Source organism: Schistocerca gregaria, chromosome 5 (genome assembly GCF_023897955.1).
Source record: "Schistocerca gregaria isolate iqSchGreg1 chromosome 5, iqSchGreg1.2, whole genome shotgun sequence".
NCBI lineage: Eukaryota > Metazoa > Arthropoda > Insecta > Orthoptera > Acrididae > Schistocerca > Schistocerca gregaria.
The window spans coordinates 279,383,969-279,411,008 of NC_064924.1; the positions used below are offsets into that span (position 1 = coordinate 279,383,969).

The window sequence follows — 27,040 nt, forward strand, 5'->3', positions numbered from 1 at the left end:
ATTATCTCTACAATACAAGACTGTATAATATCGTATCTCGATATTTTTCAACTTAAAAAGTGCCTCATGACATTCACAATTATACATTTCTTGTACATATGTATGAAAAGTGTTTGGTCCCCCTTCCACACACTTATCTTTGCATTCGTAGCAACGACAGTACTGCACCATACCTGTCCCTAAAACTCAAACGTGCGGACACTTATATAAAACAAGGCGAACACGTGTAATATTAAAATCTACCCATTACCACAAGTTGTAGACAAGCAGCGTCGTCAAAAATCGCGTGACTGGCTAGGTTTGATGTTGAGAACATGCGCAGTAAGCTACGCTCAGTTCATAGATATATGTACTCTACGCTGTGTCCTTCAGAGATTCGAGATACAGTGATGTAGAAAAGGCGGCACATGGCGAGGCCAGCCTCCAGTGTAGCACAACATAGTTACGATCTGACGCCATAGAGGGCGCACGAAATTTGGGCTATGTTTTGCTCCTGCCTTACCTCACGCAAATATTTACGAAGTGAAAAACCTTCTATCAAGTGTGGATATAAGCGGAAGCACGTTTCCATTAAGACAAAGTGTGTTAATATTCGAGAGCGTCAACACCGTGCCTCAAGAAAGTTTCAGCTATCTACAGTCGCCGCTAAGGAAACCCCAACTGGACAGTTATGGTAGTCATAAATCATTCGATTCGTACTGGATTAATCAGTGTTCAAACACTGATCAGTGCAAATGAACTTCAAACTGCACTGCCAGTCATGTATAATTTATTTTAATAAATTATTGTTAATTGTTGCTAATCTGTGTTGCTGTCAATTTTGGCGTAGTGTGCCTAAATATATTTGTCCCCATGACGAAGTTGCATAGTTGCTGCGTGCAAGCAAGCCTTTTCAATAACAGCAACTACTTTCGGTGGTTTGAATTTGTGTTGACGCCAAGAGTATTTGATGAATATAACAATAACATTTCACCATATTTCATTGGTTCACTGATTCCACCATTACAACCTAAGTTTCCAAACGAAGCCTGGTTCCGTGGTTTTCCCCTTTTTTCAGTCTCTGGGAAATCCGTAATACTGGCCTTCTCTGATCTGTGGCATGTGACACCTCATTTCCTGTGCTTTTGACACTGTTTACTTTCTGTCTGTAATGGACAGTTCAAGTCTGATCTCTTCCAAATCTGTCCTTGTCACACAGTCTGTTATCATTTAATTCCGCATCCCCATAAATATAAATTTGTGCAGCCACCACTTTTAACATGCTGCACATCTTGAGATTGAAGGTCATCTGTCAGCGTTCGCTTAAAAATATTTTTTTGGAAGGGGGGGGGGCTACCTTTAGCAAAATACAGTTTTATCTTTTCTTCTATTTCCCAGACATGTTTCGCTGATCATGTTTTCGTATTTTGTTAACAGTGATAGTGAAAATTACAAAGTTTTTCCGTTGCAAGTTTTTCACAATGACAGTGATGCATAAAATAGAAAAATTACACTCTTTGAAAGAAAACAAGTGCAATTAAACCATAAAAAACAGAAAAACGACAGTAATTTGTAAGAAGAAAGAAAATAAAACCCTACTGATGACGCTGAAACTTCAGCGAAACATGTCTGGGAAATAGAACATACGATAAAACTATGTTCTGATCAAGGCGTACCCCATCCACAAACAAATCTAATAATAATTAGTTTACACCAGTGTTAAGTACACCATTTTAGCATAACTTCCACGAAATTGAAGTTTAGAGAAGTACAGCATTCGAAATGTATTCATCCAAAAATTTGTGAACGTGATATAAGTGGCCTGAGGGATTAAAACAGAGGGAGTAGTCCTTGCATAAGATTTCCTAAGCCCAGGGATCTCTCGCACACAACTAATGATACAGGCATGTGGATCGGAATACTTAATAACCGTGCGCCTAGATTGCACGTAACCGTTTCTTCTCGCCACTTATCTTCTCAATTCTGCAAGCACCAACCTTAATTCAATCCTGTAATTGTTTATTTCATTCGTTGCAGGCTGCGGTCCATGCACATAATGAAAACCACAAATCATTCATATGATAGTTGTGGGTTGTTATCAGAATTTCATACACAGGGTTACTTGTAATCATTGCACCCTATTGCCCTACTGTTCGTTTACTAGTACCTGGACTATCGGAACATTAGTATTCGGCTATTTAGTTTTACTTTTGATAATTGTCACAGTTTCTTGAATTAGCGTTACTTAATCGTAACAGTGCTACTGATCGATCACTTTCACAAGTGGAGGCACGGCTTTCGTGACACAGCTCTCTGTTGGTCTCGTGGCACAATATACGAACAGAAGTATCTTCACTCGCGAATTTTAAGTACACACAGTTTATGAGCCTATCTGAATTAGAATGTGCCGACCGCGGTGGTCTAGCGGTTCTAGGCGCTCAGTCCGGAACCGTGGGACTACTACGGTCGCAGGTTCGAATCCTGCCTCGGGCATGGATGTGTGTGATGTCCTTTGGTTAGTTAGGTTTAAGTAGTTCTAAGTTCTAGGGGACTGATGACCACAGATGTTAAGTCCCATAGTGCTCAGAGTCATTTGAACCAATTAGAATGTTCTCTGAACGTTTATTGATTCCGTGATCAGCACGAAGCGACTGATTGTTACATCGACAACATGAGACGAGAATCTGGAAAGACCATTTTTCGTAATAATTAACAAATACATTTGCTGACAAACACTGATATAAATCATACAACTTTTGCTATGAGGATTTTCGGCAACACAACAGTTGGTGTTTTTGGAGGCAACGTGTCCGACAATACTCGTGGGGCACACATCAAAAACTCATGCAGCACCATTAAAAACTCTTGCACTACTTACTAACAATTACACTCTTCACTTTAGAGATGCAAATAGAGATTCTGAGGCGGACAGTGATACTACAGTAGGCACACAATGTGTAATGCAACTGATTTGTGAATTATGATAGTAACAATTTATCACAACTTTGACAACATGATATGTGACACATAGACAAAGCGTAGTATGCACTCAACGTAATCAGTGTTTCACTAAGCGCTGAGACTGTGAATAATGGTTTGCAGACTACGTAAGTTTGAACGTGAGCGGAATGCCTTTTCTTTCAGTCGTTTCCGCCTACGTTCGCGAAAATAGTCTTATGTGTAATTATTTATTTCAGTGGACGGTCTTTCCCTTTCCGAGTTGACATGAAGAAAGAAGCAGTCTTGGTTGCAGTGTTAAATTTTTTTGTTGTTTCCCAGTGACGCGCCCGGCCGTGGTGGCCGAGCCGTTCTAGGCGCTTTAGTCCGGAACCGCGCGACTACTACGGTCGCAGGTCCGAATCCTGCCTCGGGCATGTGTGTGTATGTGATGTCCTTAGGTTAGTTAGGTTTAAGTAGTTGTAAGTTCCAGGGGACTGATGACCTTAGCTGTTAAGTCCCATAGTGCTCAGAGCCATTTGAACCATTTGAGCCAGTGATGCGTTTCACCTTTATTTAGGTATCTTCGAATTGGCTGATATTTGGTAGCGATGTGTACATGGGATATCGCGTATAGAATAGTTCAGCAGACAAATGTCCCTCGTCAAAGCTTTAAAAACACTACACGGTGCCTTATTACGGCATGTAGCGCAGTAAAGTGCAAACCAAACTGAATCAGGCCTGGGACATTTACTTTCTGGGATATTTTACGCGCGGTATCCCAGGTAACCACCTTTACCAAATATTAGCTATCCGAGGATGCCTAAATGAAGATGGAACGCGTTATTGGGAAACAATAAAAAAATTAAGAGTGCAACCAAGACTGCTTGTTTCTTCGTATCATTCATATTGGTTGCAGTACCAAAGCCATTATGAATTGGTAAAGCTTTCCGAGTTGCCATAATAGACTTTCTATGATTTTCAGGCTGCCTGTGACTGGTGAACCCAGTTGGATTTGTTGTTGACAGCAAGTACGGTTAGCGTGTGTAGGGGTGCCTTTTCCTGATTGGAATTCTCCCTGAAATCTACACTCCTGGAAATTGAAATAAGAACACCGTGAATTCATTGTCCCAGGAAGGGGAAACTTTATTGACACATTCCTGGGGTCAGATACATCACATGATCACACTGACTGAACCACAGGCACATAGACACAGGCAACAGAGCATGCACAATGTCGGCACTAGTACAGTATATATCCACCTTTCACAGCAGTGCAGGCTGCTATTCTCCCATGGAGACGATAGTAGAGATGCTGGATGTAGTCCTGTGGAACGGCTTGCCATGCCATTTCCACCTGGCGCCTCAGTTGGACCAGCATTCGTGCTGGACGTGCAAACCGCGTGAGACGACGCTTTATCCAGTCCCAAACATGCTCAATGGGGGACAGATACGGAGATCTTGCTGGCCAGGGTAGTTGACTTACACCTTCTAGAGCACGTTGGGTGGCACGGGATACATGCGGACGTGCATTGTCCTGTTGGAACAGCAAGTTCCCTTGCCGGTCTAGGAATGGTAGAACGATGGGTTCAATGACGGTTTGGATGTACCGTGCACTATTCAGTGTCCCCTCGACGATCACCAGAGGTGTACGGCCAGTGTAGGAGAACGCTCCCCACACCATGATGCCGGGTGTTGGCCCTGTGTGCCTCGGTCGTATGCAGTCCTGATTGTGGCGCTCACCTGCACGGCGCCAAACACGCATACGACCATCATTGGCACCAAGGCAGAAGCGAGTCTCATCGCTGAAGACGACACGTCTCCATTCGTCCCTCCATTACGCCTGTCGCGACACCACTGGAGGCGGGCTGCACGATGTTGGGGCGTGAGTGGAAGACGGCCTAACGGTGTGCGGGACCGTAGCACAGCTTCATGGAGACGGTTGCGAATGGTCCTCGCCGATACCCCAGGAGCAACAGTGTCCCTAATTTGCTGGGAAGTGGCGGTGCGGTCCCCTACGGCACTGCATAGGATCCTACGGTCTTGGCGTGCATCCGTGCGTCGCTGCGGTCCGGTCCCAGGTCGACGGGCACGTGCACCTTCCGCCGACCACTTGCGACAACATCGATGTACTGTGGAGACCTCACGCCCCAAGTGTTGAGCAATTCGGCGGTACGTCCACCCGGCCTCCCACATGCCCACTATACGCCCTCGCTCAAAGTCCGTCAACTGCACATACGGTTCACGTCCACGCTGTCGCGGCATGCTACTAGTGTTAAAGACTGCGATGGAGCTCCGTATGCCACGGCAAACTGGCTGACACTGACGGCGGCGGTGCACAAATGCTGCGCAGCTAGCGCCATTCGACGGCCAACACCGCGGTTCCTGGTGTGTCCGCTGTGCCGTGCGTGTGATCATTGCTTGTACAGCCATCTCGCAGTGTCCGGAGCAAGTATGGTGGGTCTGACACACCGGTGTCAATGTGTTCTTTTTTCCATTTCCAGGAGTATATTAGTTCGCAAAACCATCCACATCAACAGGCCCTCGCACAAGCAACTGCAAATATTTTGTGTTAAATATGCACTCTGAGACTAACGATTATAACTTCGCAAAAATTAGATGACTGATTTATTTAAGAGAAAGAGCTTCCCAAACTGATGATGATGAGGTTCCATACTCCGAGGAGCGTAGGGAACGGTGCGGGAGACCCGCGCCACCGACTAGGCAAGCTCGTAGCGGAGGTGGTTTGCCATTGCCTTCCTCCGACCGTAATGGGGATGAATGATGATGATAAAGACAACACAACCCCCACTCATCTCAAGGCAGGCAAAATCCCTGACCCCGTGGGGAACCGAACCCGGGACCCCGTGCGCAGGAAGCGAGAATGTTACCACAAGACCACGATTCACAAACTGAGCAAGTTAATATATCTTTGTTCAACATATGACCCTTATGAAAGCAGTTATTCGGTTTCGCATTGACTGATGGAGTTGTTGGATGTCCTCCTAAAGGATACGGCGCCAGAGTTTTTCCAACTGGCGCAGTAAATCGTCAAAATCCCCAGGTGGTTGGAAAACGCTTACCCTTAATGCTCCACACTTTCGCAATTGGGAAGACATCTGGCAACCTTACTGGCCAAGGTAGTGTTTGACAAGCACGAAGACAAGCATTAGAAACTCTCGCAGTGTGGGAACGAACATTATTTTACTGAAATGTAAGCTTAACTCGCAATTTTTATGATACAAAGCTCTAATTGGACAGAATTTGGCGCAAATCTATCAATCAGTGTCAAGCCGGATAATTGCTAGTATAACTGCTCCATTTGTGAATAAATCATCAATTTTTTATGAAATTCTATTCATTTGTTCGTCTGTACATTTACATCACATCTACCGATATCCATCCCATTCGGATAACTCCTTCGCGGTGCGTCATCTTCCTGTCTTAGAATGTAGCATGTAATTTCTAGAAATCCTTGCCCTTTTCAAAACTCTTAGTTTTCATGCTACAATATTCTCTGAACAGAGATGTGGCAATAGGTACTGCGATTCTTTACCCTAAGAGACCTACCTTCATACTTCAAGTGTCCAACGGTGGTAATCCAGCTCCCAAACCGACTAAAAAAGAGACTTGTGTGCGGCCCTGTTTTCTACACCTCATCACGAGCTGGAGGTTTGTATGATATCCATATTAGCCCTTATGCAGTATAGATGCTACATCCAACTTTTATTTTTCTACCTCAGGGAATAATCAATATTCGCTGTACCTGATTGTGGCATATACTTCACACTAAGTACTTTCTGTGCATTATTTCTTTTCCTTTTTGCATGTCCCAATAGCTGACAGAATCTGCTTGAAGTAAGTATTTACTTTGAACGCCTCATAAAATTTGGTGAAACACATCAATTTCTTAAATATAGTATTACAGTCTTATGTTGTTCTAGAACAGTGCATTGATTACCAATACATTCTTCACATTCATAAAGGCTAAGCTCAGGACAGGGGATGGTTTAGCTGCTAACCAGTTGTAGTTGTCCAGCACTGAAGTAGCGTCTATGATCCTTTATAGTACCAGGCACACATGCCATAACATACTGTTGTCCTCAGTACTCAATGGTTTGCCTGAATCGAGATACTCATTTTAAAATATTAACGCTGACGTTTGAAATGCCCAATTTCTCCGTTACTCACGAATTGGAGTGACCAATGAATCGAGTAGTGAACAGATGCAGTCATATTGGCCCAATTTCCTATCATGCCCTTGACTGCCACACTTTGAGTCTGTCTTACAACACCCCACACGCGATAAGCCAATCGATTTCATTCTTCCTGGTGACATGGTACCTGGGAGCGCTCTGACTCCAGCATAGCACTTACCTATACTTCACATAGTAATGAAATCAATACAAAATCTGAATTGCATTTCCGATCATTGGTTCCACCTGTGAAAGTGCACCATTTACAGTACACTATGGTCAGTGTAACTGACTCTAAAGGTTTAAGTTACAAATCACCACACACTCCACTGCAAACTGAAAGATTTATTCTGAAACATCCTGCGTTATAGATATGACAATAGGCAACCACATACCAGTGTATATTTTTATGTCTTACCTTTCTGCATTTGGCTTTCGTGCTTGCGACACTTGGCACGCCTGTTCTGGAACCACACCTGGAAAGTACCAAAGGGACATTCAAAAACGGACATATATCCTGCACGTCTAGGAATGAACATTCCTACCTTACATTGTGACACTGTGAGTGAAATTATTTGAACAGTAGAAAAAACACATCACAATGTGTTCGGTATGTGAATATGACTAACACAAGTTATCAGTTACAGTTTCAGATTATTACACGTCTTCCTTGTTCATTTTAATTGATGCTCATGACAGGACGCGATTGTGCTGGATACCAGTGAATGTGGGAATTGAGATTAATGAAATAGCAAATGATGGAAAATATGCCTGCATGGGAAACTGTGGCGACTCCATACCCCTGCCAACAGCCATGTCGCTGTAGGGGTACAGGATCAACAGGGTCATGTATCAATCAAACGAAAATAGAAAATTGAAAATTAGGATTTATCTTCTCATCAAGAAAATTAGATCATTTGGAATGGAGAATAAGCTCGGAAACTATACGGACTGCAAAGTAAATCTGCGGTGTCCTTTGCAAAGGAACCATACCAGCATCCGAGTCAGTTACCGTAAAAGGGCAGACATGCGCGAAATCGGCTCAAGAAATCGAAATTTCTTTTATGGTCATTTCAAATGCTTTGTAGTTTTCTTTGTAAAATGAGTTTTGTTTCACCCAGATCTGACGATAATTCTCCGAAATATGGTCAATTTTACGATACGTTGTCCGTCAAGTGCCACACCCATTTTCATGTTACTGTAATATTTCGTGCATATGGCTTCGTGGTATGTCCTTGTGATGTTAGTACCTCTGATTTACATTTCAATGGTTTTCCAGACTGTAATCAGGTTGACAATTGAACGTCATTTGACAGCAGACGGTGATCACTTTGTTTTGTTTATTTACACACGTGAATTACTGTTGTGATTCATTTCTGCAAAGGGAATGTCTTTGGTTTTCTGTGCACTTTTAGATGTTCCCCAGCCTCCCACGTTTTTCAGTTTATAATAAGGTCAGGCGACGCCACCCGGCTGATAATCCGTGAAGATTTCATAGCTGAAATAAGCTGAGGAAGCCTGAAATCGCAAATAATAAAGTCATTTGTTCAGCTGTCATTGAGGTGTGTAACTTGTCAATGAAAACAGCAACTCAGCAAGCGATAAATCGAAACAATGAAGATAATTCCAAACACATAACAGCTTGTTTGGATGGTTCATGGCAGAAAAGAGGGCACACGTCTCTCAACGGCATTGTTTCTGTCACATTTTGACACTGGAAAAGTTTTAGATGGAGAAGTGATGAGTAAATTTTGCTTCGTTTGTCAAAATGACCCAGGAGCAAGACACATCTGTGAAAAAAATTTTAGTGGACCAAGTGGGGGTTGGAGATGGCTGGAGTACGAAATATGTTTCAGCGCTCTGTCAGTGCAAGAGGTGTCATGTACACGAAATATCTCGGTGATGTCGACAGTAAAGACTTCGCAAAAAGCTGTGAAGATAAGCCACATGGCCTTGACATTCAGATTACAAAACTAGAATGCATAGGACATGTTCAGAAAAGACTTGGCTCAACGCTGAGAAAGGTTCTAAAGGAAAAGGAAGGAAATAAATTGGAAGATGGAAAAAAACTTTGAGAAAAAGAACATCTTACAAACTGTGAAACAGACAAGCTGCAAGTTTGCTATGGCTTAGCCATAAGAAGGAATTGTAATGATTTGGAAAATATGAGAAGAGCTGCATGTGCAATATTTTTCCATAAAGTATCAAGTGCTGAAGACCGACAACACAGCCTTTGCCCCAATTGGTCCTGAAACTTGGTGCAAATATAATAGGGCATTATGTTCTGGTGAAAATTATAAACACGAAAACTCTTTAGCCCTAGCAGTTATGAATGCGATAAAACCTATATTTAGGGACTTGACTAGTACTGATCTACTCAAGAAGTGCTTACACTGAAAAACTCAAAATTTGAAAGTTTGAACTCTTTAATTTTGAATCGCCTCCCGAAAACGGTCTTTGTACACTACGAAACTTTAAAATTTGGGGTATTAGGTGCTGTTTTGTGTTTTAATGATGGAACATCAAGAAAATTGAGGTACTGGAGGGACTTGGAGTAAATGTAGGTGCAATCACTATACTGGCGTGGCGTAATATCGATTATTCAAGAATTCGTAAAGCGGACATAGCTGCTCTCAAATGCACAAAAGAAGAGAGAAAAAGAAGAAGAGCCCAGAACAAAAGAAGGGAGGATGCCTACAATTCAGATGATGCTGAATATGGTGCATGAAGATATTAATTAGATGTATTGTTACCAAAATTTGTAAGTAATACACAAATAAAACTGTAAAACAAGTTTTCTCAAAACTACATTCTTTATCCTGTAGGTACCATTATTTCCTGAATGGTTTGTGTCACAGAACGTTGAAATTTTATGCAGTTGTTCCAAGACAACAAATGAGTCATTGTGCGTGTATTTCTTTTGAGGTAGGCCAAAAACAATTACAAATTTTATTAAAAAAAGAAACCAAATGTTTGAAAAAATATCAAACGGTCTCTACAAAATCGATGTGCCTGAATTTGCACTAGATTAAAGCAATTATTACTGAAAATATGAATACCAAGTTTCAAGGTCCTATGTTTAATAGTTCGTTCAGAAATGGTACCTGAATTCCTTGGAAATTTGCATTGCCGGCTTAGGGAAGATGGCTCGCGCCTGTCTCCCTTAGGGAAATCGTTGCAGACTACTCGATAAGGCATTACAGGGATTTTAACGTGGTTGAATGACTTAACCATTAGTCCAACTGGCTTAGGATAAGAAACAGTATTTAGGTGTAACAAATCAATGATGATAAAAGGAAAAAAGCAACGGTATGGTCCTTGCATTTATCAGTTGGTGGCTGAGTGGACAAGTATCAGACCACAAAGACAAAGGTTTATGTTCAGTCTTTCTGTCACTTACCAGCAGATGCAAACTGAGGCAATGAGGTCACTTTAGTGTTTCACATTACTACACTGAAAAGTGTGCATCTAAGCCCATTTTATTTTTATTGTAAGTCCTTTTTATAACAAATCGAAAATTTTGCCACTTTTTCATGTTAGTAGTCTCACACTAAATTTCACTAGTCTTACACTACATTTAAAGTTGTTGTTCTGGTCTTCAGTCCTGAGACTGGTTTGATGCAGCTATCCATGCTACTCTATCCTGTGCAAGCTTCTTCATCTCCCAGTACTTACTGCAACCTACATCCTTCTGAATCTGCTTAGTGTATTCATCTCTTGGTCTCCCTCTACGATTTTTACCCTCCACGCTGCCCTCCAATGCTAAATTTGTGATCCCTTGATGCCTCAAAACATGTCCTACCAACCGGTCCCTTCTTTTTGTCAAGTTGTGCCACAAACTCCTTTTCTCCCCAATTCTATTCAATACCTCCTCATTAGTTATGTGATCTACCCATCTAAACTTCAGCATTCTTCTGTAGCACCACATTTCGAAAGCTTCTATTCTCTTCTTGTCCAAACTATTTATCATCCATGTTTCACTTCCATACATGGCTACACTCCATACAAATACTTTCAGAAACGACTTCCTGACACTTAAATCTATACTCGATGTTAACAAATTTCTCTTCTTCAGAAACGCTTTCCTTGTCATTGCCAGTCTACATTGTATGTCCTCTCTAATTCGACCACCATCAGTTATTTTACTCCCCAAATAGCAAAACTCCTTTACTACTTTAAGTGTCTCATTTCCTAATCTAATTCCCTCAGCATCACCCGACTTAATTCGACTACATTCCATTATCCTCGTTTTGCTTTTGTTGATGTTCATCTTATATCCTCCTTTCAAGACACATTCCGAATTTTTCTTTTGTTTCCTTTACTACTTGCTCAATATACTGATTGAATTACATCAGGGAGAGGCTACAACCCTGTTTCACTCCCTTCCCAACCACTGCTTCCCTTTCATGCACCTCGACTCTTATAACTGCCATCTGGTATCTGTACAAATTGTAAATAGCCTTACGCTCCCTGTATTTTACCCCTGACACCTTTAGAATTTGAAAGAGAGTATTCCAGTCAACATTGTCAAAACCTTTCTCTAAGTTTACAAGTGCTAGAAACGTAGGTCAGCCTTTTCTTAATCTTTCTTCTAATATAAGTCGTAAGGTTAGTATTGCTTCACGTGTTCCAACATTTCTGCGGTATCCAAACTGATCTTCCCCAAGGTCCGCTTCTACCAGTTATTCCATTCGTCTCTAAAGAATTCGCGTTAGTATTTTGCAGCTGTGACTTATTAAAGTGTTAGTTCGGTAATTTTCACATCTGTCAACACCTGCTTTCTTTGGGATTGGAATTATTATATTCTTCTTGAAGTCTGAGGGTATTTCGCCTGTCTCATACATCTTGTTCAGCAGATGGTAGAGTTTTGTCAGGACTGGCTCTCCCAAGGCCGTCAGTAGTTCTAATGGCATGTTGTCTACTCCCGGGGCCTTGTTTCGACTCAGGTCTTTCAGTGCTCTGCCAAACTCTTCACGCAGTATCGTATCTCCCATTTCATCTTCATCTGCATCCTCTTCCATTTCCAGAACATTGTCCTCAAGTACATCGCCCTTGTATAAACCCTCTATATACTCCTTCCACCTTTCCGCCTTCCCTTCTTTGCTTAGAACTGCGTTTCCATCTGAGCTCTTGATATTCATACAAGTGGCTCTCTTTTCTCCAAAGGTCTCTTTAATTTTCCTGTAGGCAGTATCTATCTTACACTAGTGAGATAAGCCTCTACATCCTTACATTTGTCCTCTAGCTATCCCTGCTTAGCCATTTTGCACTTCCTGTCGATCTCATTTTTGAGACGTTTGTATTCCTTTTTGCCTGCTTCATTTACTGCATTTTTATATTTTCTCCATTCATCAATTAAGTTCAAAATTTCTTCTCTTACCTACGGATTTCTATTAGTCCTCGTCTTTTTATCTACTTGATCTTCTGTTGCCTTCACTACTTCATCCCTCAGAGCTACCCCTTTTTTCTTCTACTGTATTTCTTTCCTCCATTCCTGTCAATTGTTCCCTAATGCTCTTCCTGAAACTCTCTACAACCTTTGGTTCTTTCAGTTTATCCGGGTCCCATCTCCTTAAATTAGCACCTTTTTGTAGTTTCTTCAGTTTTAATCGACAGTTCATAACCAATAGATTGTGATCAGAGTCCACATCTGTCCCTGGAAATGTCTTACAATTTAAAACCTGAGTCCTAAATCTCTGTCTTTATATAATCTATCTGATACCTTTTAGTATCTCCAGGATTCTTCCATGTATACAACCTTCTTTTATGATTCTTGAACCAAGTATTAGCTATGATTAAGTTATGCTCTGTGCAAAATTCTACCAGACGGCTTCCTCTTTCATTTCTTAGCCCCAATCCATATTCGCCTACTATGTTTCCTTCTCTCCCTTTTCCTACTGACGAATTCCAGTCACCCATGACTATTAAATTTTCGTCTCCCTTCGCTACCTGAATAATTTCTTTTATCTCATCATACATTTCCTCAATTTCTTCATCATCTGCAGAGCTAGTTCGCATATAAACTTGTACTACTGTAGTAGGTGTGGGCTTTGTGTCTATCTTGGCCACAATAATGCGTTCACTATGCTGTTTGTAGTAGCTTGCCCGCACTCCTATATTTTTATTCATTATTAAACCTACTCCTGCATTACCCCTATTTAATTTTGTATTTATAACCCTGTATTCTCCTGACCAAAAGTCTTGTTCCTCCTGCCACCGAACTTCACTAATTCCCACTATATCTAACTTTAACCTATCCATTTCCCTTTTTAAATTTTCTAACCTACCTGCCCGATTAAGGGATCTGACATTCCACGCTCCGATCCGTAGAACGCCATTTTTGTTTCTCCTGATAACGACATCCTCTTGAGTAGTCCCCACCCAGAGATCCAAATGGGGGACTATTTTACCTCCGGAATATTTTACCCAAGAGGACGCCTTCATCATTTAATCATACAGTAAAGCTGCATGTCCTCAGGAAAAATTACGGCTGTAGTTTCCCCTTGCTTTCAGCCGTTAGCAGTACCAGCACAGCAAGTCCGTTTTGGTTAATGTTGCAAGGCCAGATCAGTTAATTATCCAGACTGTTGCCCCTGCAACTACTGAAAAGGCTGCTGCCCCTCTTCAGTAACCACACGTTTGTCTGGCCTTTCAACAGATACCCCTCCGTTGTGGTTGCACCTACGGTAAGGCCGTCTGTATCGCTAAGGCATGCAAGCCTCCCCACCAACGGCAAGGTCCATGGTTCATAGGGGGGGAGGGGGGTACATTTAAAGTATAATCTATAATACAATCGTATAAAAATATTTAGTGTATGAATATACAAATTATACAAAAATACACTAAAAATCAATATAGAAAGCACACTATATTTATAGAATTAATATGTTAAGAAAATTTAGTTTCGTGCATTAGTATTTCATTCACCACATCCTTTTAATCTCTGTATGTTCTAGAAACAGGTTTATCATTTAGCATTGACTGTGCATTTTTATAAATTTATCCCACATTTGTGCCAAGTAAAGTACTTTTGTATCTGACATTTAAAATACTGTTAACTTTCTTGCCATATTTCTATCAACAATATCAGAATCAGAAGCTTCATGTTTTTTATTGATCCTAAGCTTTGATAGTTTAGGAAACTCAAGTATCTTATTCACCTTTGTCAGTAGCTGATAAATTTACATACATAAAAAATGCATTAAGACACATCTTGGACATTTTCTGTAAAAATTAATGCTCTGACTAATAAGACAAGTTTTGTTCCCCATACATTGCTATATAAAATCTTGAACATGGCTGTAAACAGCAAGTGTAAAGCGAAAGTCTTGAAAATTACGTAAAAACCCTCAAACCAGTTATGTAACACAGGTTTATTACAATACTTGATCTTGGTTTCATTAATTATAAAATTATCTTCTTCAGAAGGAGAGTGTGATGTCTTGTGAACTTCACAATCTTGTGAACTGTACTAGGCTCTTAAGATAAGGTAACTCTGTACAGAGGGCACTATGTATGTAATGTGCCAGAAAAGCACAAATAAGAATGCTGAGTGGCTTACATAAAATCAATTGACAGAAATTGCACATGATTAACCAAAAATAATCAATAACTGCCAAACGAATAGTGCATGATTATCGAAAATTATAAGCTTATTATTAACACTGCTCTTTAATACAAAAGATGTTTTTTAGGCAAATGATGCTAAAAACGAATTATTTCATACCCTTGTCTCAAAACTCATTATAGCAGAAACAGCTGAAGCACAATAATAAGAACTACTTCGCTGGCTTTCCGCCCTTACTCATGGCCACTCGACAACTGTTTACTGCGTGCATGTGCTCTGTTGAGGATGTCATTTTCTGCACATACACAGCTTCTTATGTCACTTATTCAGCACTAGATAGTTTAGATTACAGTCCAGTTGCCATGCTGAAAGAAATATCCAATATGCACAACTATTTTATGATATCATGTTTTATTTTATATTGTCACAGTCGTAATTAGAATTTAAATTTTTTTTAGCTTCGTATTTCATCTCTGCAGCAAATAGCAGTGGACGAATTCCTGCTTCATGTTGATTTAATGCAGAAGTTTCTTGCTTTCTACAATCTGTTATAGAAAGGGAGTAGGTAATGGTAAAATCAAATTACAGTTTCTTTAATTCGATTCCCTTCAGATTTTCTATTTGTTAACTTGTAGTTTAATCTCTGTATATTTTAGTTTAGGTTTTCACACACAGTAATATTATGATGAAAATTATATTTCATTTAATAGCAAAAAATTTCCATTTCCTTAACCTTAATCATTAGCTGCAATACCGACTCTTCTTTTTTCTTTTTCTATATATAATTTGTCCAACAGATGTTGCAGCTCTCTTTTTTTACAACTGAAATTTCTGATATGTGTAATCTTTCCTTCGTAGCTATTTGACGTTATTTATATGCTGTTTTGTACTCTAAATTGCAATAATTTGTATATGTAATATCACATATTTTACAAGGTTTAACTTCTTTGTCACTTCTAGGTAATCCTTCAACTAATATACTTCCTGGACCACATTAAGAGCAGCCAGGTAGATGCATTTCAAAAGTTAGTGTATTAATGATCCAATTAACTGATCCTTCACCATACAATACTGCAGTGCCTGTGTTAGTATGATTACAATGAAAAGTCCTTTTAACATGCATGTCCAAAGGAACAGGCACTTTGGCGACTACAGCCGTCATGAAAGACATGAAATGAATTCGCAATTGCGAATAATGACAATTATCGCCGTAGAATGGAATGACGACAATGAAAATCTGTGCCGGATCAGGACTCGAACCCAGATTTCTTGCTTGTAGCGATCGGTCGTCTTACCATTTAGTGACCCGTGCATGACTCTCAGCCAGACCCAAACTTTCATATGTCACCAATCATGCATATACGATCTGTACTTGTACATCCATTATGTATATTCCTATACAGGTCAGACACTGTACTTGAAAGTCGCTTGCCCAGTATTGGCAGAGAAATATAATATTGCATTGCCTGTATTACTCTGATTACAATACAAATTTCCCTTCGAGATGTGTTCATCTCCAAAGGAACAGGCACTGTGGCGACAACAGCAATCATTCACAACTGCGAATTCATTTCATGCGTTTCATAACATTGAAAGAAGGGACTGTAATACGATCTTCCACTGAAAAACAGTTTTGAAGAACAAAATCAGTAGTTCAGCTTTCTCCATCATTTTCCATTTCGGTGTCATTATGGTCACTAAGCTATTGAATAAATGATTTCAAGCCACTTATTGATTTTATGTAAGACCAAAACATCTTAGAGTTATTAGTTTAACTGACAAAGTCGTGAACGCTTCTCTCATATTCTCCTTACTCTCATTTCTCCTTCGTCCAGCTTTTGTGTCTCTTCTTTCATCTATGAAGAAGCTGTCTTTGTTTACGCAGTAGTTTTCTAGCACAGCCATTGCACCAAGGTGGGTCTTTCCCGTGCCTTCACGAACTTTGAAATTACAAATATTTGGACAACTGATCGTGCAACAGAAAAACATCTATTATTGGTTAATATTGGAATGGCATTAGAACCAAATAAGGTACCTTTAAGGTTCTATAGAGATTATGCGAAAGAACTTGCTTCACTTCTGGCAGCAGTTTACTGTAGGTCGGTGGATCAACCAAGTGTACCAAGTGAGTGAAAAAAATGCGCAGGTCATTGCCGTTTTCAAGAAGGCACATAGGACAGAGGGACTTAATTGTAGCCCTATATCATTGATGCCAATCTGTTGTACAATTATGGGACATGTTTTATGATCATGTTATGATGTTTTTGGAGAATAAAAATCTCCTCTATAAAAATTAACATGGAGTCCGAAATTAGAGATCTTGTCAACCTCAACTCACTCCCATGAAATTCAAAGTGCGACATCATTGGCACACACGTTGGTATCTTGCAGATAGAGCTTGATATGTCATTCTCATCAGAACAAAATAGGAAGATGTAAAGCTGAGTTTTAGGATATACCAAGGAAATGTGATAGGGCCCATGTTGTTTACAATGTATGTAAATGATCAAGCAAGGTGAGGAAAATTTGATAAATTTTTATTTCCCTGTCTCTGTTGCGTGAATACACAGTAGCTGGTGTTTATGGGGATAGATAGGTATAAAAGAACTCAAGATTGAGGAATCTGTAGGTTTGTTAGAGAAAAGAAAATGATTTATGGAAGTTTGCAGAGCAATGTAAATGACGTATTTTAAAGATTCATATTACTGAAATTTTTGTAATGACCACATTGTGAAGTTTCTGTTTTATTTCATGAAACTGTTCTTCAGTGACTGGACATAAACCTCTATAGTGTATAATAAATTTAAAAAATTCATTGTTATTGTCATAAATCTATTTTGCTCTTTGATATTGAATAAGCAACTTTACAATCTTAGATGATGTATTATTTATAACACACCTTTTACTATAGTAACATCTTTTTCCTGAACTTTATAGTTATATATTTTAGTTATGAATTCCATAAATTCTTTCATAATTTTTCCAATGTATTAATTTTTCAACTTTCTTGAAAATTTCTTTCATATCTGTGCAGGAATATTCATTTTTCATATTATATATGTATGAATCTGGATCTTTATATCATAATTCAATATTGTATTCACAGTTTGGTGCTCTAATATTATAATAAAAACATACATTAGTTCCTTTAATCAATCTGAAATAGTGATATCTATAAAAATTTGTCTACTAAGCAATATTTCTGTCTTCTGTATAGACACTGTTGCTACATCCTCATTAACAATTGTTTTTCTCTTAATCATGATAAACTCCTCTGCTTATAACTAGAGCTACTCTATGTTCTGAGAAAACTTTCTTGATATTCTTAATTTGATCTTTATTCAAATAGGATGGTACATTACCTAATGATGAAACCATAAACCTAAGTGCATCAAAAAACCATAAATTTAATTTGTTTGAATGCTTTCTTAAACTTATATTATTATTTGGAATTAAATCGATTTTTCATAATCATATCCTTATTCTTTAAATCAAGAGATATGCATAAAATGCTGACATATTGTTGGATATATTGACATGAAATTAGAACAGATATAATTAAGTTACAATACCTAAGGAAAAAAGTTTGTCATTTACTACATTTTCGCCTATCATATAGTAAAACTATAGCTGGCATAAGGCATGACATTTTAATTCATTATTTCTTTACTACTAACATTGTTTCCTACACATTTTATAGACAGTATCCATATACACCACTGAATGTACTTACAAATTTATATTTTTATAGACATATGCTTCAGAAGATCATCTTAAATATTGTGGTGTTGAAAAACTAGCTTTTGCTTAAAACAGAAACCAAATTAGCCAGACTGTAGTTATTCTGTGTGTGATAATGAGAGCCCTTCATGACTCCCAACAAACATTAAACATAATTTTCTGAACTTTTTCTGGCTTATATGTTCAAGATCAAAATTTTAACATATTAACTCATTTGTAAAGTAATCAGGCATTTGGAACTGTTTTACACAAGGGAGATCGATATTTAAAGAATCGAAGGTGGGAGACATATAGTTTTTAATAGATTTTGTATATTTCTGTATGATATACTTTGGCATATTTGTAGAATCATAGATTTTACTTTAAATACACTCCTGGAAATGGAAAAAAGAACACAGTGACACCGGTGTGTCAGACCCACCATACTTGCTCCGGACACTGCGAGAGGGCTGTACAAGCAATGATCACACGCACGGCACAGCGGACACACCAGGAACCGCGGTGTTGGCCGTCGAATGGCGCTAGCTGCGCAGCATTTGTGCACTGCCGCCGTCAGTGTCAGCCAGTTTGCCGTGGCATACGGAGCTCCATCGCAGTCTTTAACACTGGTAGCATGCCGCGACAGCGTGGACGTGAACCGTATGTGCAGTTGACGGACTTTGAGCGAGGGCGTATAGTGGGCATGTGGGAGGCCGGGTGGACGTACCGCCGAATTGCTCAACACGTGGGGCGTGAGGTCTCCACAGTACATCGATGTTGTCGCCAGTGGTCGGCGGAAGGTGCACGTGCCCGTCGACCTGGGACCGGACCGCAGCGACGCACGGATGCACGCCAAGACCGTAGGATCCTATGCAGTGCCGTAGGGGACCGCACCGCCACTTCCCAGCAAATTAGGGACACTGTTGCTCCTGGGGTATCGGCGAGGACCATTCGCAACCGTCTCCATGAAGCTGGGCTACGGTCCCGCACACCGTTAGGCCGTCTTCCGCTCACGCCCCAACATCGTGCAGCCCGCCTCCAGTGGTGTCGCGACAGGCGTAATGGAGGGACGAATGGAGACGTGTCGTCTTCAGCGATGAGACTCGCTTCTGCCTTGGTGCCAATGATGGTCGTATGCGTGTTTGGCACCGTGCAGGTGAGCGCCACAATCAGGACTGCATACGACCAAGGCACACAGGGCCAACACCCGGCATCATGGTGTGGGGAGCGTTCTCCTACACTGGCCGTACACCTCTGGTGATCGTCGAGGGGACATTGAATAGTGCACGGTACATCCAAACCGTCATTGAAACCATCGTTCTACCATTCCTAGACCGGCAAGGGAACTTGCTGTTCCAACAGGACAATGCACGTCCGCATGTATCCCGTGCCACCCAACGTGCTCTGGAAGGTGTAAGTCAACTACCCTGGCCAGCAAGATCTCCGGATCTGTCCCCCGTTGAGCATGTTTGCGACTGGATGAAGCGTCGTCTCACGCGATCTGCACGTCCAGCACGAACGCTGGTCCAACTGAGGCGCCAGGTGGAAATGGCATGGCAAGCCGTTCCACAGGACTACATCCAGCATCTCTACGATCGTCTCCATGGGAGAATAGCAGCCTGCATTGCTGCGAAAGGTGGATATACACTGTACTAGTGCCGACATTGTGCATGCTCTGTTGCCTGTGTCTATGTGCCTGTGGTTCTGTCAGTGTGATCATGTGATGTATCTGACCCCAGGAATGTGTCAATAAAGTTTCCCCTTGCTGGGACAATGAATTCACGGTGTTCTTATTTCAATTTCCAGGAGTGTATATCATGACACTACTGTAATTTAGTGTGTGACAACTAAAACGAAAAGTTGATGTGATTTGGTAAAGTAAAGGGGTTACAGAAGGTATAAAATGGGGTTAAGGGTACATATTTGTGTAGTGTGAGGCTAAATGCAGAAATGGTCTGATAGCCCTGCTTTGTAGCTACTCTCCTTTTGCCTTCAGAATTGATGTGTTTATGAAAAAGTCAAGTTTCACTACAGTTCAGTGTCTTCTCTGAGCTGCAGGTGCTGCTGAAATTAGCTGGGTGAGGACCATGTCTAGCACAGGACAGTGGTGTTCAAGCCTGACTTGATGATAGTGTTAGCTATCCTTCTGATCACATTTAATCTAGATTATGTAATTTAAATCTCTAGGCAGGAATTTTCATATAATACTAGGGTCCCTCCTTCAGCAACATGAGATTCAAGGATGACCATTTCATTGATTTTCTTATCTGTCTCCTTTATATTAGCCATGAGTTAACAATGAGTTATGGTGCTTTGGCAATACAATTTCGTCCTAATTCAAGTTGCATGTGATAAAAGGGAAATTGAATTTTATCTCTTTCTCAATGATGATAGTGGAAAGCTATTGGTTTCATACCTGCTTGCTGAGACTTCGAGCAGAATTATTGTGGAGACTAAGTGTGAACCGAGATTCTAACTTATGAAATGAGTTATTGTAATGAATTTGGATATATTAAGATAAATTTAATTCATACAGCAGAAAGCAGCATTCAAGGATTCATCGATACTTCCTCCATAAGAGAGAGACACTAACAGAGATGCAAAGAAATCAGCACAGAAAAAAACAGTGCATTAATAATCAGTTAAAAGGCTGAGGAATTATTGATGCGCTACTAAACCTGGATGATAGACACATAGACAACAATCCGTTACACTTGTGAGTAGTTCTATGCTTGCAAAGGTGATACTATATGTGGATAATCTCACGATAGGTCAGAGAGATCGGAGAGTAAGTTGAATGAATCAGAGAGCAATCGAGGAGATACTGGAGGGGATGTGGTGACTTTTTGTCACGTGGCTCCTGCACGAGTTTCACGTGGCTCCTGCACGACTTATTTTCACTTGCAAAATAGTGGCATCTAATTTGCAGTCGACCTTGTGAGCTTCTGTCCAAAGTAATGGGTGACAGAACCCTACCAAGACCCAAGGAGACAAGGGCCATGAGTTCATCACAATGATTGCTGGTCTCTTCCAAATGCACTGTCTAATTATTTGAATATATGGGAATCGGGCCAATGGAACTGAGCACCAAACTGTTATTATAAACTCGGAGTGGCTGGACGTCTGCATGCTTCGAACCTCAAAAACTGTCTCATTCCAACTGCCTGGGAGCGTAAGGGGCAGTGGCCAAGGCCAGGACACACAACACAGACAACACCTTCAGCACACACGTGTTCCTCGTCCTGCCTCCGTGCCAGCTGTCTCGTGTGAAGTGTATTTTTCTTCATTTCACTGTGCCTCCTTGAAGAAGATGTAGTCTTTCAAACTTTTGGCAGAATTTAAATGGAGCCCCATTTTGGGAAATAAGTAAATCCTTTCATAATGATCGTATCAAAAGTCAGAATCCGGTTTACTGATTTGTAGCAGGTAAGGCATCTAGCCCCTATTGACTCCTTTTTCTCCAATGTTTTACTAAGGGACTAAATACAATATAAAGTTTTAGATGTTTCGAAAAATAAAAGCAACATAAAAAACAAAAGTTGATGAGGGTGTTAATCGTAAGTAATGGATCCAATTCTGTACGAATATGCATGGATTTCTAATTACTTAGCGTTACTCTCTTTATTAAAGAGACTGTCGAATACGCATGTACACATTCCACCACGAAATTTCTGTGACTGATTTTATTCCTGGCGGACAAGCGACATAAGCGCAGTAACTATGGTGGCAGCTGGACTGAAAACTGTATACACAAAAAAAGACGAGTATTCTAGCAGTCAGAGGTGTACAGGTAGTGTCAAGTAGTAGACGTGTGGCTGTAGCATGTCGAAGTTATTGGGTCACGTAACACAATAGAGCTACATCTCTAAATCAAGTGTTGAAGACGTTTTCAATAATGTTTTGAGGAGGAGAAAAGTGTGCAACAAGTTTATTCCGCACACCTTCACTCCTGAACGAAATCGACGCGTTGACGCCTGGCACGACTTGATTAGAAGCACATGGCGGACAGTTCTTTTCTGGAATAGTCCTCAGAGCTGTCTACTTGGTTTTGTCAATACGAACGTATGAACGTTCCGTGCATTGTATAGAATCATGGTTGTATATAGGGGAAGGGGTAGGGCGAGGGGGGGGCGGAGATGGAAATTAATTAGAACGCCTAAAGCATTAAAACCATCATTTTAACTTTTCTCTAACTCTTATTAATCCAGATCCGAAACATTTTGGACTGGTGGGATACGCTTTTCAGTGCATGACGAGGCCGTCCAGGGTCATTGCGTTACAACTGTAAGTGAAAGTCAGATAGCTGCCTGCTGGCAGAGAAGCGAGCTTACGCACCTGCACCCTGGCCTCGCTCAGCCCGAGCCGCTGGCTCAGCTCCTCCCGCATGAAGGCGTCCGGGTAGTGCGTCTCGTCGAACAGCCTCTCCAGCTCGTTCAGCTGTTCCAGCGTGAAGTTGGTGCGGCTGCGGCGCTGCTTGTTCTGCTGCTGCTGCTGTTGGGGAGGCGGCGGGGGCGGTGCGGAGGCTCTGGAGGCGGAGGCGGCGGAGGCTGTGGGCACCGGGGGCGGCGGACTGCCCCTCAGCTGGGACTGCGGCTGCAGGCGGGACCTAGCCGACAGCTCCTCCGCCTCCTCTGGGTCCACGTCCGCCTCCAGATCGCCACCTGCGGGCACAACACTGCACTCAGTTTGGACACCTACCACAGCACACGTGCCTCCTAGCGTTTCAATTACTTTAGTATAGGTACCAGTAGCCTTTGCAACCCTGCCTCACAAACGGTTTCTAATCAAATCAATAAACCCCAAACTCTAGGTTCTTTAAACAATAGATCTTCCACGTAAAAAACAACTTGAAACGTCTGATTACTTTACAACTACACATCAGTTAATGTGTTAATAATTTGATGCTATGCACGTAAAACTTTTATGGTTGAAGACAATATTCTAACTACTGATTATTCACTAACAGACTAATGGAAACATAAAAAAGGCTATTCACGCATCTCAAAGTTTATGAAGTAATACCTCGTGAACTATACGTCGTACAATGATAAAATTTTGTATCTATATTCAGTGGTATATGTGGACACTGTGTGCAAAATGTGTTGCCAATAATATTAGTAGTAAAGGAGTAATAAATGAAAATGTCATGCCTAATGCTGAAGTTTGATTAGTTGAACAGCGAAAGTGTAGTAAGGGATAACATTTTTTCGTTTCATTACTTTGTGGCAGATGCGGGTGGGGGATTGCTTGTCAGTGACAGAAAAGTTTCGGAAGGATTGGATATTAGGTGTAAAGTTTGTTGAAAGTCGCTAAGTGCTGTCATTCGCAAATACTGGATGACTATAGTCACACATTTGACTTACTGTGTTATACCTTTAACGTAAGATTATACCTCTTAATGAGTAGATTTTCGCAGCCCTCTAAATTTTCATATTGGTCAATAATTACAAGAATTAGAGAAAATCATGTATTTGTTGCTTCTAGAAGCCGTCAGATAGGAATAGTGCAGCTAGGATAGGGCGACCACGTGTGTGTTACAGTTACTTATAAATACAGACAGTCACTATTCGTAGTGTTGTAGAGGATAGTGTAACACAATCATTTTCGCCCATCAACAGCTACAGCTTTAATACATTTCCGCATTGTAGCCTGGTAAACAAAACACTTGGATATGGAATATCAGAACATATCCTGGTGAGCCTAAAATTATGATCCCCTGCGTGTTGGTCCACCTTTGGAAGGCATTACAGCAATCATTGTGTGTGGCATGCAATCGGCAAGTCTTTGCTGGGTTTCAGGAAGTATTTCGCAACAGTCTGCCCACAGGTTACGAAATTACAATCAGTTACTGACCGACGTTTTGTGAGCGCGAAGCAGGCGCCCGAAGGCGTCCTAGATGTGTCTATAATAACCCTCAAAGCATTGCACTGGCGCCATGTAACGGACACTGAAATATGCCGTTGGCATCGGGGAAAACGTCAAGCATAGTGAGATGCAGATGGTCAGCAATAAAGTTCACTTACTCCACAGCTGTAATGGTGGCTTCGATTACTGTCACAGGTCCCATGGAAGCCCAGATGTATGTTCCCCATAACACCACCCCCACCGGCCTGTGTCTGTGGTACAGAACATATTTGGAGCAGACGTAATCCTGAACGACGGCATATCTAGACATAGCTATCAATTTCCATTGACCCACGACCCAAAACTCGATGTTCCCAGGGCCCACTCCAATCGTAATCGACGAAGTCGCCTGGGCAAAATGTAGGGGTCGTCTCTTGCGGATCTCATTGTTCAGCAATGTGCACGAATGTTGTGTTCCGAAACGCTTGGGCCTGCACCTACATTGTAATCTGACGTCAGATCTGCCACTGATCGCCGCCTATCCTCCCCAGCTGGCAAGCTTCCAATCTCCACGTTCTGTGATGGGGCGTGGACTTCCCATACATTGTCGCGTACTCACTGCTTCACCATCCGTCAACGACTTTCCATAGATGATCATGATAGCAGCACGCAAACAGCCTATCAGCTTCACCGTTTTCGAGATGTCGTTTGAGGCACCATGCTTAACGATCTATTCTAGTCAAAGTCGCTTATATCAGTGACTTCGCCATTTGCGGTCCGTGCCGTCGTTAGAAGATTCTCCATTCGCCTCTGTTCCGCTTAAATACACATCACGTACCCATAACGCCAGCACGTGGCATTCAGTCACGTGACGGGTAGTGACCATAATGTTGTGGTGTATCAGTGTACGTGCTATGGAGTTCAAGAATTCTTTGTGAACAGAATTCTCTATGTCTTTCTCAATGGAAAACATCATCATAAGCGTTGATGATGTCTGGCGTACTTGAATGTAATGTGTTGGGGCCGCAGAGGGATGGCTTACAAAAATTGCTTGGAGGACATAGTCTGTAGCCGTATGAGATTTTTTCACAGCCGACGCAGTTGTGTACAGGGGGTGGCATCGTTAAGAACTGACTGGGAAATAAAGAGAGACTCGTAGACAATCACTGTCTGATGAAAATATTGTCAGCTGATCTTAAACAGAAACAAATGTAATTTAAATGCTGTAAATAGACGAAAAGATCCGATATAATTCGACCATGTGGTCAGAGATCAGACACGTCATTGTCAGTCACAAGTTTCAAAAATCTAGGACTTCCTCCCTGGAGCGATTTATGTTGGAATCACCAGGTAAATTTAATCAGGGAGAAGAAGGGGCCAATCTCAAATTCGTTGGAAGAATGCTTCACACAGGAGGAGGTCGCTTGTCTTCATGGTCGTGAACACATTCACGAGACACGTCAAACCTAAGGCCACAAACTGTGCCACGACAAAATATTGCATCAAAATACTCATGAAGAGTTATGTGGGAACAGGTGGTAAGCGCAGGAGGGTCCTCTTAGATCATGTGCCGAAGGCGGTAATGGAGAAGGAAGGTATCAAATTGAACTTCTGTTCAATCAGAAACTCTCAGTCAAACACCACGGAACGATACATACGCCAGTTGGGAATGTTGTTTAGGATGTTAGTTTCTGACAGGCACAATGCCTGCCTCCTGCACTTACCAGAGCTGGGGAGGTACTTCAACGAAACTGTGCGTCGCAGTACGAGGTACTGACCGGTAGACTTACAATTTCAGAAACATAGAAAGTCCATGGCGGAGACCGGGAAAACCTGCAACAGGAAAAGCAGAGACACACCAGCAACATGTGAATCAGTCATGGGAGCTCAAGGCCGAAAAGGTGACAAAAGGGATCGAAAAGGAGGAAGTGAAAAGGGAAAGACTTCCCAGATTGGGGATTGCGTCTACAGGAATACATAAACTGTCGGGCGCCGTATGGAAAAGGATCGCCAAATTCTTTTATCTGTGTGAGGACACACAGACACGATTTGCCATCTACGACAGCAATCACAACGTTGGCGTATTTAACGTCTGCAGCCTGAGGACTTACGTCTCGCACTGGAGTAGATATGGCTGTAGGAGAAGAGATAATTGTAGAAGTTGCTAGTACATATTATTTTCTATACGTACTGCATGTAATAGTTATTAGTATGTTTTTATAGTGGTTAGGTAGTAATTTGTGTGTGCAAGGATTGTAGCGTATTGATATGATTACGGAGGGATGAAATGCCGAGTTCATGTTGCGAGTACATGTGGTCCGAAAGCCAACGCACATCATGCAGTGTGTGACTCATAGGAGTCATCCATAATAGTGAACCCAAGGCTTCCCGTTGCATGTGATTACAATGTAGCTCATACTTGTCCATTGCCATTTACTTTAAGCTTTTTGTTGTTGAATTACTTCAATATTTTGTGTCCATGTTCTGTTCTCATGTCTTAACAGATGTCCTATCATCCTGTCCCTTCTCCTTGTCAGTGCTTTCCGCATATTCCTTTCCTCACCGATTCTACGCAGAACCTCCTCATTCCTTACCTTATCAGTCCACCTAATTTTCAACATTCGTCTATAGCACCACATCTCAAATGCTTCGATTCTCTTCTGTTCCGATTTTCTCACAGTCCATATTTCACTACCATACACTGCTGTACTCTAAACGTACATTTTCAGAAATTTCTCCCTCAAATCAAAGCCTATGTTTGATACTAGTAGACTTTTCTTGGCCAGGAATGCCCTTT

The 27,040-nt window shown here is 41.3% G+C and overlaps 1 protein-coding gene across 1 annotated transcript in view; it reads right to left on the minus strand.

The window, feature by feature from the left end:
* Positions 1-22,914, minus strand: part of LOC126273317 (short stature homeobox protein-like) — a gene marked incomplete at its 5' end in the record, with an annotated part of 93,102 nt that extends 70,188 nt beyond the window's left edge. Inside the window, 2 exons of the mRNA XM_049976862.1 lie at positions 7,531-7,588; positions 22,735-22,914. Of these exons, the coding sequence (XP_049832819.1) occupies positions 7,531-7,588; positions 22,735-22,914 (238 nt within the window). The remainder of the gene's footprint in view (positions 1-7,530; positions 7,589-22,734) is intronic.
* Between the last annotated feature and the right edge of the window lie 4,126 nt (positions 22,915-27,040).